The following is a 13,732-nucleotide window of genomic DNA, read 5'->3' on the forward strand; positions in this document are numbered from 1 at the left end:
GTCGCCTACATATACATGTCTAAATGTAATTTTAACCGGCATTGGTAAACAGCACTGTTATATTTTCAATTGAGAATTAAATCAGTAATATGTTGTGGAAAAGTTTTTAAAATATTTCATAATAATGGTAACACTAATTAAAAACCTGAAATGCTGTGGGTAATGTAAACTAACGCACGACATCAAAAAATCCTCGTACTCTTCTGAGATCGATTATTTTATGTAATATTATATTCCTCTGTTCGAAAACGTATACAAACAAATGTTAAACTAGTCATTGTTTTGGTCATTCGACTAAATAAGGCCTAACATCTTATGTCACACCTCGAAGCTCAAGTTACAAGCTATGCGCAGGCCTCTGCACTGAAATCGGCGTTGTGTCCCAGGAAATCGCGACGTTATGTTTAAAACCCCGACATTGAAGATAAACTTACCCACTGACGGGAGATGAAGAAATCAAAAATAATATTTACAGACAAACAAAAGCAGCGACGAACAAATGTAACAATAAATGCACTATCGCTCCCCTTTTCTTTCTTAACGTAAAGGTCAAAAATGGAAGAGGATTATTCTTCAGCGTGAAATGGAGAGCTCTTCAGGGGAGAAGTGTGTAAGACTAAAGCTCCCCATCCACATCACGAGTCTCTCTGCATATAATCACACAGATCGTTTTGTAATACAGCAACGGGAGTTAGTTTTTCCGTCTGCAGAGGACGCTGTAAAAAATACTGTACGCTGTACTGTACTTACTGTCTTCACCATAAAATGCACGCTAAAAACCCAGGTTGCATTTATTATTATTATTATTATTATTATTATTATTATTATTATTATTGGATTTTTGAATTTATTTGCTTGTAATTGTGTTGCATTTGCGCTATTTTCTTGCAGTGTTGTGTATGTTTCCTGTACTCAATGTGTATCTATTTATTTGTGTATTTCTTTTTTAATGTTTTTTGTTTGTTTTGTTTTGTTTTTAACTGGGATACACCTGCCTACATAATGTAAATAAAACATTACTCAAATTAGAAGAACCAAAATAGCAATGTTTATTGGAGAAAATGTTATTAAACTTTTAAACACAGGCAGTTTTTTTTTTTTTTTTTTTTTACTATATTATGTTTTATTTTTCCTACTGTCCTTATAATTTGAGGCGTTTTTCATTGATGGAATATTACTGCTTGTGATTGAGTTTATATATTGGATTGCCAGATTAGGATTTACTATTGACATTTAAATTAACAAAAGCAAGCATGCTAAGCATTCAATACCATTTGCTTTCTCCGTGTGTAATTATTTAAATTAATATCATCTCCCATACTGGAATATTTAAATAAAAATGTGATGGTTAATACAATGGTTTGAAAGGGCAGAATGATACAGTGCTGTGAAATCTGAAACAAATACTGTCTGGTTTGGCCAATATTCAGTGTGAGCTCAGGATTAGTCATTTTAGCACGTGTTAGCCATATTAGCCCTAAATTAGTCATATGTAACATAGTCAAATTTTGCTGACAACTAGCTGGGTTTTGTCATACTGACCATTCTTATTTTAAAGATTGTGGGAAATATAAATCAGTTTTATTTGTGTTATTTTTGGAGATTTATTTATTTCAGTTTTGCTGCATGAGTATCACAAGATGGTTACCAGCCAATAATTAGAAAGAAAAAGGATCGTTATAGGCCGCCCTGAGCTCATAATCCCTTGAATACAATGATTCTTTTTTATGCTTAATTCATTCTATTTGAGTTCATAACTGTAAATAACCAGAGCAATGTGTTAAAAAAGTAATGTCCTGCAAAGTGCCTTAGCTACTGCAGACAGGCCTGTTCATTTTTGTCTTAATCCAAACATCTGTACAATCTAATAGCCCATTTTGTTTATTCCCTGTTCAGTAGCTATCTTATTAAATAAACTGATTTTTGGTAGCACTGTAGGCTGAACTTACTTGCATTTATGATGGTAGAGTAACAAAAAGCAGTCTCAATCTGAACCTCCCAGCAGAGCCCCCCAAACATGGTTCAAGCCTATTCAGGGTAGTTGGGGCTCTGTGCCATTGTAACACTACAGCACTTTTCCAGGTTGTCTAATGAACTGCTGATCACAGAAGACTACATTGAGATGTGTAAAGTCAGATCCTACATGACTGTAAAATGCACCAGTGTGAAATGTAAAAAAATCACAGATGAGTCTCTTGCAAAAGCTTTTCGCAAATAATTGAATATGGGATTGCACAGCAATGTATGAAACACGTGCTTCTTGAATGATGCCATAAAGGTAAACATGCTTGATTGAATCTGCTGTTTATACTCCTTCCTTAGGTTCTTTCAGTCTGTTTTACTCTGCAGTAGAAGCCCCTGCAGTCAAACTGGGCAAGAAATTGAATGTTTCATTGTACTGAAACATTGTTTATACATTACATGGTAGCCTTATCTCCTCAGGCAAGGTGGCTTCGCTTCCATTGTGAGGCGCCTTGATGAAACGACAAAAACAATCCTGTCTTATAAAACTAATCGAACGGGAACTTATCTGGAGGATTAAAGTCTATGTAGCACAGGTGAAAGGGAATACTGAAGGCATGTACAACACTACTTTACATGGTTAGAATACCTGTTGCATGAAGGTCTCTCAGCACTGTTAGAACTGTTCCCAAAGCAAGCAATGAATTCTCCTGGTGTTTCATTTGGACAGTTGAACATGAGGGCAGTTGAGTGGCACAGTGGTTTGGAAAGGAGAATGGGATATGAAGCATTTCCCTTCTAATTTGCCAGTTCAGGGTTATAGCAAGGGTGTCTCACAATACATTTATCTAGAAAACAACTAACTCAATTATGAAGAAACTTGGTATTAACATTATTTAGCATTCATTATTAAGGGTATCAGATTGTGGGGCTATACAGAGGTGTCTCTATTAGTACATTTATCAGTCTGTGTGTCACACTTTTTTTTTACATTTATAGTATCTTGAGAACAAAATAATTTATTCCTCATACTTTAAATCATTTTAATATACTTTACCATACTAACTCATTTGCTTACCCGATGACACAGACATAGAAAATATTCATTGCCATTTTTTTATTCTATACTATTCTGAATATAGTTGATATGAAAGTCATAGTCATCAACCTTTTCATCATACAGATTTAATTTTGAATATACATTCGGTGCAGGGGATGTATGTTACTGGCATATTTGTTTAATTTCCATAACCCTTTAACTCACAACGCATATACACGTCCCACAAATACACATCATGCTAACTTTATTATTTTTGCAATGAGGCACACGAAAAAGGGTTTACAATTTTCGGACAGGTTGGATCTGATCATCCAAATTGTCACTTTCCTCTTTAATGTATTTTAAGAAACTGTTTGAACTGCCGCTCAATTCTTTGTAAAATGCGATTCTTTTTAGTTTGCCAAGAGCGTGATTGATTAAGAAAAAATATATATAGTTTGGCTTACCTAAATTGTGCCGATCACAAATTGTGGTGTTCTTAAAATCAAAACATGCCTGGGAATGGCTAGAAAACATCCTTATTAAACTCACATGCCTCCCTGTACTTCTGAAAACCCATCCAGGAAGATGGATATTTGCTCCCAGATCAAAAGAAACTTGCAACAAAAATAGCATCAGTTCTTGATTTAAGAAAATGGCAGTTGCATTGTTCTGTAATCTTATTTAGCTCAGGCTTTTCATGTATTAACGGTTACAAGACACAGTAGAAAAGAAAAAAAGAAAAACCATCACATCACCAATGAAAAAAAAAAAAGAGGCTTTATTTGTCAAGCATATTAGAAAATGAAATCATATGTTAGGATTTAAGTCAAATTGTTAAATCTGTACAATTTACAATGCTATGTACAAAATATGTTTAGCCTACAAATACAGTATGTTACATCCTTCTCGTCTCAGCCATAAGTGCTTCAGGTGGTCTGGAAGGAAAACAGGTGTTCAGGCTAGGACACACTTATCAACACACTTCAACACAGGGTTTGATTTGCCAGGAGTAACAGTTAAATCTAGTTGTTTAATACCTCATGGATACAGTACTTAAATACTTAGTCCTGATTTGAGCTTCAATTACCTAGGACATATGTGAATGGATGTCAAAAAATAAAGAGCTATCAGTGTCATCATTAATGCCCCTTTTGGGCTGCTCGAATCCTTGAAAACATTGAGAACTGAGACAATATGTAAATGTAGCTCTTAGCTGAATAGCCTGAGTCACAGTGCCCATTTTTAAAACTCTATCCTACATCTGAATTACAATGACAGTCACAAAGAAACACAAAACATGACATTTGATATTTAAACTGCGCCTTAATGCAAATGAGAACATGGTTTATTATTCTAGGCCCCTTTTTTTGAATAATGAACAACGGTTCTAAATAGTGTTATTGTAGAATTACAGTACGTTGTATCTGAATATATATATATGAAGCAATAGTGCAATTACATCAGGGATCTGCAGTTACTTCTGGTTAATACTTGCATGTTCAGTTCAGAAAACTGGCCTGAAACTGATTCCTTAAGCAAACTAATCAAGCAGTTTCTGTGGTATACGCTATGTTTACTTACTCAATATTATAACTTTTTAGAGCAACTTTTTAAAAGAATTACATCTTGTCCCATTAAAAGTTCAATAGACAAGCACATTGTGTTCTTCTGCTTCATTGTCTGTGATATTCACCTATGCCAGATCGGCCCTGTGGTAGAGAGATCTAAACAAGGTAACAACCTGACAGAAGAAAACTCTCTCCTTTTGGCAAATTAATCTTAAGAATTACAAAACGATGTTAACCGTAAGTTATTGCTCTTGATTAGTAACAAAACTACTCCCTTGTCAAGTCAAAACCTAGCGGATTCTGTTCATGTAAGGAAAAGGTAGAAACACTTTAAAAAAAAAAAAAAAAAAAAAATTTAAAAATTAAGCCCTATCTGAAACCACAGTGTATTCTGAGGGAATCACAGGAAGTTAGTCTTGAGTTGAATGCTGGGAGAATTCTTTTCTGGAGGTTTGGACTGTAGGGCAGAACTCTTGGCCTTGACGCTCTCCTGATTGCCTTTGACCGCCGCTTCCAACCGTGCCTTCATAGATGGAGAACTGGCCATGAGGGTTTTGAAGACAGAAGAGTACCGAGGGCCAATTCGCATCAGGTCCTGGAGAGCAAACTCATGCAGATTTCGTGCAGGGTTTTCTGCAGAGGCCAGTGCGTTCTCATCCAGCAAGAAGGAAATAAGAAGGGGCAGCAGAATAGCCATGAGCTGAGATCCTAGGGGAAAGAAAAATAAGTTATTTACCATAGAAACTAACACTCTGAGCATAAGCAGACATGATTCATATTTTCACAGGATGCCAGGCTTCAGCTTTTCTCTTCAGCAAATTATTTCTTTTTCTAATAAAAACACACATACAGAAGGTTGGTTAAACCCAAACATTGGCACTTGCACCACAGCATTCCCCAGCACTGAAAAACAAGGGTGTTGGCAGACAAATTCTAGGAACAAACTGCAGCCAAAATATAATTGGGCTGCATTTTTCTTGTGAAATGGCTCACTGAACTCATGGCTTGTAAAACATTTCAAGGCTATCTGGAGCTACTGCATATGCACAATAAAGAGAAGTACAGATTGTGCCAGTGCATATATGTTTACAGTACAGTTTCTCATCTATTTGGCAGTTGAAATAATTACTCTATTTGGTTTCCTTGAGGGTGTATCATCATGAGTTCATAAGTGAATGTCTTAAACTGGCAGAGCGTCTGTAGATTCTTCACATAACCAAGCTGCAACTGTGCCAACTTACGATGTTCCTCATCAGCCACAGACACAAGGACCTCAAGAGCTTTAACCCCTTCCTGGATAGCCTGCAGCTCAGCAGAACTCTTTGGTTTTCTCGTCTCCACTTTCTGGAGCCTGCTTACGATCACTGACCCCAGGGACTGGATGTAGGGGACAGACACAGCCTGGCTGGGGTTCTGAAAGATGGACAGTAGCAGCTGATAGCACCTGGTCTGTATCTACGAAAGATAAACAACAAAAAACAAAAGGTTGGATTTCAATTCAAACTAATATATGCACAAACGCTCTTAATTAGTTTCAATGCGGTGGCAGACTTATTTAGAAGAGAAATGTAAGTATTAACCCCTTAAGGTCCACAAGGAATTGACCTACTGTTAAAACAGTTTCTTCTTAAAGCCCTAACATGTAGGAAAACAGGTGCAATATAAATTATTAGTTTTTGTACATAAAATAAATAAGTAAATAAACAAAATTAATGTGCTGCAGCAACAAAACAGAGAAGATGCTTTGTCTTTACCAAAGGATCCTTCGAATCCAGGCTTCTTTTAAACTTGTCAATGCACCGACTCTGAAGGCACTGGACAGCTGTAACATCAGGACTAGCAGACATGACGAATATAGTGATCGCTGTAAGTAGGCTGACGTCATCTAACTCTGGATGCATTTCATCTAAGGAGAAAGGATTTTTATTATTTTCAAGTTTTCTGTTGATTCTTATATTCAACTCACTCAAAATGGTACCATTAAACACTACATTTTGTTACAATCTATTTAAAGTGAGTGTTTATAGGCAAGGAAGTTCAACAAAATGGAGCACACCTTTGCTTTGTTTAACATTCCTATTATTCCAATTAATCCCTTTGGGCTAGTATATGTAATTTCAAAATTTAGGAACTATAGCTAATAATCTGTGTTTCTATAAGTTTACCTTATCCCTTTGATTAAAGACTCTGTCAGCCACATTTATGACTAATTCTGAGCACGTTTTTTCTTTGGTATGAAGCTGTGTCAGAATGCATGAAATGTATATAAGCCACATCTCTGGTTCAGACTGACCTGTGTTCCAGAAGTCCAGCAGGGTAGCAAGAGCACAGCGGAGCAGACAGGTCCAGGCGGCACTGCTCTTTTCTGTCTTGGCCATAGGGGAGGAGACCACGGCTTTGAGAGCCTGCAGAGCCGCCGAGACAGGCAGGGAGATCTGACCACCAGGCATCTTCACTGCCATCTCTCGGAGGACACCAGTGATCAAGAACAGAATGGTGGGCAGGATCGAAACACTGCCTGCAGACAAGAGGGTTTGCAGATAAATGAATCAGCGGGGTTAATTTAAATTAAGAGTAAAAAAAAAAAGAACAAATACAAGACAAAAATCTGAGTTTGTGTGAAACAAATGTTTTTACACTTTAATGCACAGCTTTTTCAAATACAAAAAATAAATTAATAATAATAATAATAATAATAATAATAATAATAATAATATGCAAAGAACCAGCAGAGTTTTATCACAATAAAAAGGAGACCAGTGACTGAATTATTACTGTATTTGACTTAAGGACAGTTTTACTTTGAATTGTATTGTAGGTAAAACATATTTCCTGTAACTCACTCCCCTGAAAATAGTTTCCTGGGTTGAGTTTTGCCTTCCTTGTGTAGAAACATATTGGAAAACAGATGCTGATTCTCATTTGGGATTTGCCTTGATCAACAGCATCTTGTAACCCAGTCCTACCTTCAGGTGAGCAGATGCAGGGAAGGTCAGACAGGATTTCCAAGGCTGCCGATACCAGCTTGCAGTCATTCTCCGTCAGGGTTTGTGGTTTGCCTCCATGGCCGCTGGGGCTGCCTACAAGCTTGGGGTTCAGCTGTGGTAGCTGCCGTACAAGAATACAAAGGGACAGTTCCAGCGTTGCGAAGACCAGCGATTTCCCAGGCACCAGGCCTCCAGTATCTTTGCCCTCTCCAAACTCTGGCAGAGTTTCCTTCTCTTCAGCACCATCATCAACTGAGAACAATTAAACAATGTCATTAGCACCCTTAACAAGTACAAAACTGCAGTTAAACAGCCTATCTTCAGGCATGCAGATTAATGGGAGTACACCGAACTGGAGTACTGCAAGATTTACATGCCAGTAGCATTTTACCAGTCATTTCTTAAAGCCACCACTGTATTTTGGCATGCTTCTTGTGACCTACAAATAACGAATCACAGTAAGTTAACTGTTGGGGTTTTCTTACAGCAAAATATGAAGCATTGTGTGTACAGTATCAATTTTAATAATAGAAATGTACAGACGCATCCAATAAAATAACAAAAATAAATAGTCATGTGAACAGATACGCACAAGCCTGGCAATGTTTTTATTTTGGAGGTTTGTAGCAAAATTTCAATTATCTGGTTAAAGACAGTTGTTTTTATTTCAAGTTTCAGGGACTAAACTCCCTAGGCATTACCCAGTGCACCTACTCATGTGATCAATGCAAGCAAGTAAACATCTAGCACAGGCTGGGATGGAATAATTCAAAATGACACCCACCCTCTGCACTCCTTCGCTTCTCCTTCACATGTTCCTTCGCTGCACAGATGATCTGCCTGACCAGCTCCAGAACAGCCAGCTGGATGGCTGGAGACTCCCTGGTCAGTATCAATCTATGGAGGACATTCAGCAATTCAACACTCAGAGCCTGCAGAAAAGGAGAACACACACACTACTCATTACCAATGAAGTCCATTTGTTTGCGCAGCAGATCAGAGCCCTATAACAGATACATATGAACAGTCTCACACACACAGCTAGCAAATGAACATCAGAAAAAAACTGAAGCCCGGTAAAAGCTACCTGATCGTTACCAATCTTCGACCGTGGCCATGGAACATCCAGCAAAGACTGCAGTGAGTGCAAACAGGCCAGAATACTTTCCATTGGAGCATCTGAGCGAGGAGAGCATAGAAACTCTACACTTATACCTGCAATTAATAAAAGCAATCAGTCAAACATTATACCAACTCCTGTTCACACTATGCCTTATAAACTGGTTTAAAAGTGCTAAATACGGTTATCGTCTACACCAGTGGTTTTCAACCACATGAGGTGATGGTGGCAGATGAATGGCATGACAATGGACCTCAGGATCTGGTCACGGTATCTCTGTGCATTCAAATTGCTATCGATAAAATGCAATTGTGTTCGTTTTCCGTAGCTTATGCCTGCCCATACCATAACTCCACCGCCAATCTATGGATTTCACATGACTGGGAATACAGATATGCATCTGTTGGTCAGAGATACCTTTTAAAAAAAAAAAAAAAAAAAAAAAGGTAGGGGCATGGATCAGAAAACGAGTCAGTATCTGTTGTGACCACCATTTGCCTCATGCAGCGCGACATATCTCCTTCACATTGAGTCGATCAGGCTGTTCACTGTGGCTTGTGGAATGCATGTCCCACTTCCTGTGCGAAGATGCTGGATATTGGCGGGAACTGGAACACCCTGTCGTACACATCGATCCAGAGCATCCCAAACATGCTCAATGGGTGACATGTCTGGTGAGTATGCAGGCCATGGAAGAACTGGGACATTTTCAGCTTCCGGGAATTGTGTAGAGATCCTTGCGACATGGGGCTGTGCATTATCATGCTGAAACACGAGGTGATGGCGGCGGATGAATGGCACGACAATGGGCATCAGGATCTCATCACGGTATCTCTGTGCATTCAAATTGCCATCGATAAAATGTAAATTTGCTGTGTGTAGCTTATGCCTGCCCATACCATAACCCCACCGCCACCATGGGGCACTCTGTTCACAACATTCACATCAGCAAACCGCTCACCCACACAACGCCATACACGCTGTCTGCCATCTGCCTGGTACAGTTGAAACCGGGATTCACCCGTGAAGAGCACACTTCTCCAGCGTGCCAGCGGCCACTGAAGGTGAGCATTTGCCCACTGAAGTCGGTTACGACGCCGAACTGCAGTCAGGTCAAGACCCTGCTGAGGACGATGATCATGCAGATGAGCTTCCCTGACGACGGTTTCTGACAGTTTGTGCAGAAATACTTCGGTTATGCAAACCCAGTTTCATCATCTGTCCGGGTGGCTGGTCTCAGACGATTCCGCAGGTGAAGAAGCCGGATGTGGAGGTCCTCGGCTGGCATGGTTACACGTGGTCTGCAGTTGTGAGGCCGGTTGGACGTACTGCCAAATTCTCTAAAACGACGTTGGAGGCGGCTTATGGTAGAGAAATGAACATTCAATTCTCTCTGGCAACAGCTCTGGTGGACATTCCTGCAGTAAGCATGCCAATTACTCGTTCCCTCAAAACTTGAGACATATGTGGAACTGTGTTGTGTGACAAAACTGCACATTTTAGAGTGGCCTTTTATTGTCCCCAGCACAAGGTGCATCTGTTTAATGATCATGCTGTTTAATCAGCTTCTTGAAATGCCACACCTGTCAGGTGGATGGATTATCTTGGCAGGGATGTAAATAAATTTGTGTATAAAATTTGAGAGAAATACGCTTTTGTGCATATGGAAAATTTCTGGGAAAAAAAACAAACAACAACAACTTTCACATTCCTGAGATGTAATTATTTTTAATTTAAAATGAAAATATCTGTGAAATATTATGAGTACAGTGTAAAACCGAATAGAATTGTGGGGCACTGACCTAATATCAGATAGAATCTATCTGTGTTAATATCCTCAGGAGACTTGACATTGGCCAGCGAGGCTGACTGCCCCATTGTGGTGGGAGTCACGGGTCGGGACAGGTTGGCAGGCTCCTCGTCCACCACGATGAAGCCTGTGCTGTTAAGCCACACTGCTGCAGCGTGAAGAATGGGAGCCCAGGAGCTAATGTAGTGGGATCTGGCATGTTCTACTGTTTCTGCTGTGTAAAATGCACCGCCTGGGGAAACAGAGGGAAAATACACATTCAGAAAGTATGCTGGTGAATCTTAAAAGAACCTTTTTTTGAAAACCTGCAGGCAAAGTAGAAAAGAAAATCACTTTGAGCCATATTCAGAAACAACATGAGTGTTAATGCTCAAAAACTCAATGTAAAACAAAAACAAAACAAGTATTAACTTGGCACACAAAGTAAACTATGTCTGTTTAAGTTTCTCTTAGCACAAGATGTAAAACAGATCTTGTCTAGTTGGCAAAATGTGTTGATGTATTGCAAATCAGCAATTATACTTCAAACCTTTATGCAACGTAATGCAGCTTTAGACTTAAAATACCAAAATTCTATATCGTTCAAAGACTGACAAGATGTACATATCTTTTCGTATTTCCCATTAATTATGCTCTAAGAATGAGTCTCAAATGTTATGATGCCATTCCAACCAGTTTATCTGTATGCATACGAAATGCTTTGTAACATAAACCCTACCTCCAGCAGGGAGCTGTGCAGTGTACTCTTGTGGTAGAGTCAGGAGGGCGTAATCCTGCAAAGCTGCCAGCCACAGCTTACTAAGGGTTGTTAAGTCTGCCTGAACCAGGCTGAGAAGCCCTTCTGCTGATTTACTGCTGTAGTCTTCATAATAAATCTTCAAAAGCTGCTTTGGAGGACTGTCACACAGCTTCTGGCACTTTATTGCAACAATATAGACCTAAAACAATTACAAATATATTATGATGATTATTATTACGCGAAGGCATAACACAAAAAGCTGGCTTCAATCCAGTTACTCAAATTCCATCTGATGCTCCTACCTCAGCCCAAGCCTTGAGCACTGCCAGAGTCTCCATGGTGGATGTGCTCTCATTGTATAGCTGGTTCTGAGCCTCCTTCCCAGACTGCACCTTCACCAGCGATGATGCCAGCAGCTGGTGGACTCTCCGCAGGTCGCCAAGGTCACTTACAACTCCACTGGCTACCCAGGCACTGCAAACCTGGAAATGGAAAACAAGACTCAGGTTTCATTTCAGCTTTACAGTGATAATACAAAAAGCTAGTTTAATCATTTTCATAGATTTACCAGTTTTGTTTATCTTGGCCCATTGGTATACTGTACATTTCTACTACTCTATAAAAAGATACATGATGCATCTGTTACACCTCTTACATAAAGCGCTATATAAAACCAAACTGAAATTCTGCTTGTCTTACATTGCCTCCTATGAAATAAACCAGTTCTATCTCAATGTTTTTTCTTTTATATAGAGAGCTGCTCTGGGAAGGTCAGGTTTATTTTCTTACCTGGCATGCTTTTGCAGTCACATCCGGAGGGGTATCAGGAGTGAAGGCTGGTCGAAGTGCTGCACCCACCTAAAAGAAGAACCGAACCAAAACTACGTTGGAACGAATTCAAAATCAGGAGGTGGCATGGATTCCTAAAAAAGGATTTATTTTGACCAATAAGTTAAGATACAATAATTTCTGCCATTTCCTCTTCATTTTCCTGCCATTGGACTACGGTTATTGCAGCTTCAGATCGGAAAAAGAAAAAGATGACTGCTTACGCTGGCTTGATACTGCTCCAGGATGACATGCCCTGGAAATTCTGGTTCTGGAACTGCTGCAAACTTTCTGATGATGACCAGCAGGGTCTGCAGACCAGAGAGACGCAGCTGGTCACTGTGGTCAGTGGCAGCCATGAAAGCCATTCGGATAAGGTTGGCTAGGTGCAACACCAGGAAATCACCTGGAGGGAAGGCAAGTTCATGAGCACCTATAGAGAAAGGTAGTGCCAAGCTGTGGAGATGTACATATACATGTTTGATTATGCTTCTAGTTTCTTTGCCTGCAAAACACCTTTCATCTTGCGTGCAGCAACAATATCCATGACAAGATGGTGAAATTTGGTAGGTACCAGTAGATAGGAAGCTATCATAGAAGGGTATAGGGGACGATGTATTTGATTTATTTCACAGGCACCACCTAAACTGATGTGCTGTAATTCTTATTTGCTCAACACACTGCTGTGACTTCCTGGCACAAATACCTTTCTGAATCGCCCCACCCTAAATTTAAAATCACTCTCTAGATCATACATTAGTGACACGTTACTTTTCTGTATGAGAACAATAGGTAGCTAAAAATACACTCTGGGATAAAACTAAAATAGGAAGTGAGATTCAAGCTAGAAAGGACACGAACACATTGAGAACATAGTCATAGTCCTACTAAATTTCAACACTTTTAACCAATCCAAAATCCCCATCCAGACTTACTGGTGGGGTCCCGCAGCCTCCTCTCCTGGGCGAGGGCCATGTTGAAATGTGCCTCGCCTTCATTCTCACACTGGCTGATGATCCGGCAGACGCACTCGGCTGCGAACACGCGGGTGGCCCAGCGAGGGTTGGTGAACGGACAGGATTTCTCGGGTCTGGAAGTGAACACGGAGGAGTCATCCACACGATCCCCATCCTCCTCCTCTTGGGTCGTCTCTACATCAAATACATTAAGCCACATCCCACAGGAATTACTGCCTGGTTTCACTGAATATTTTATTAAGTGCACAATCTGTAGCTAGCTTTGGCTCTGCAGTGATCAACGAGTGGGATTTCATAAAGGCAGGAAAGGTCCGTATTACTTACAGACTGATCAAGGGTTGTCTTCACGAATTTTGATTGATGTACATAAAATCTGAAACTTTAGCTATTTTAGTTCTGTTTTAGAGATCCTTGTAGATATAGATATATAGATATATCTATCTATCTCTATCTGTAGAAATATCGATATAGATCTATCTATCTATCTATCTATATACACATATACATACACACACATACATACACTGAACAAAAATATAAATTCCGCAGGTGAAGAAGCCAGATGTGGAGGCCCTGGGCTGGCGTGGTTATACGTGGCCTGCGGATGTGAGGCCGGTTGGACGTACTGCCAAATTCTCTAAAACGACGTTGGAGGCGGCTTATGGTAGAGAAATGAACATTCAATTCTCTGGCAACAGC

General features: G+C 39.6%; 2 protein-coding genes across 12 annotated transcripts in view; both read right to left on the reverse strand.

The window, feature by feature from the left end:
- The window catches only part of LOC121329620 (E3 ubiquitin-protein ligase HECTD1), a 31,347-nt gene extending 30,711 nt beyond the window's left edge, over positions 1 to 636 (reverse strand). For all 11 annotated transcript variants that reach the window (XM_041275301.1, XM_041275296.1, XM_041275295.1 and 8 more), the window contains exon 1: positions 435 to 636. The gene's annotated coding sequence lies outside the window, so the exon portion shown is untranslated. The remainder of the gene's footprint in view (positions 1 to 434) is intronic.
- Positions 637 to 3,762: 3,126 nt separating this feature from the next.
- The window catches only part of heatr5a (HEAT repeat containing 5a), a 32,131-nt gene continuing 22,161 nt past the window's right edge, over positions 3,763 to 13,732 (reverse strand). Inside the window, exons 24-36 of the mRNA XM_041275867.1 lie at positions 12,992 to 13,207; positions 12,281 to 12,462; positions 12,018 to 12,086; positions 11,531 to 11,710; positions 11,208 to 11,427; positions 10,482 to 10,721; positions 8,647 to 8,774; positions 8,344 to 8,491; positions 7,539 to 7,811; positions 6,866 to 7,090; positions 6,327 to 6,478; positions 5,814 to 6,027; positions 3,763 to 5,280 (exon numbers count right to left, since the gene is read on the reverse strand). Coding sequence (XP_041131801.1) covers positions 4,973 to 5,280; positions 5,814 to 6,027; positions 6,327 to 6,478; positions 6,866 to 7,090; positions 7,539 to 7,811; positions 8,344 to 8,491; positions 8,647 to 8,774; positions 10,482 to 10,721; positions 11,208 to 11,427; positions 11,531 to 11,710; positions 12,018 to 12,086; positions 12,281 to 12,462; positions 12,992 to 13,207 — 2,555 coding nt within the window. The 3' untranslated portion in view covers positions 3,763 to 4,972. The remainder of the gene's footprint in view (positions 5,281 to 5,813; positions 6,028 to 6,326; positions 6,479 to 6,865; positions 7,091 to 7,538; positions 7,812 to 8,343; positions 8,492 to 8,646; positions 8,775 to 10,481; positions 10,722 to 11,207; positions 11,428 to 11,530; positions 11,711 to 12,017; positions 12,087 to 12,280; positions 12,463 to 12,991; positions 13,208 to 13,732) is intronic.

This window comes from Polyodon spathula, chromosome 17 (assembly GCF_017654505.1).
Source record: "Polyodon spathula isolate WHYD16114869_AA chromosome 17, ASM1765450v1, whole genome shotgun sequence".
Lineage (NCBI taxonomy): Eukaryota > Metazoa > Chordata > Actinopteri > Acipenseriformes > Polyodontidae > Polyodon > Polyodon spathula.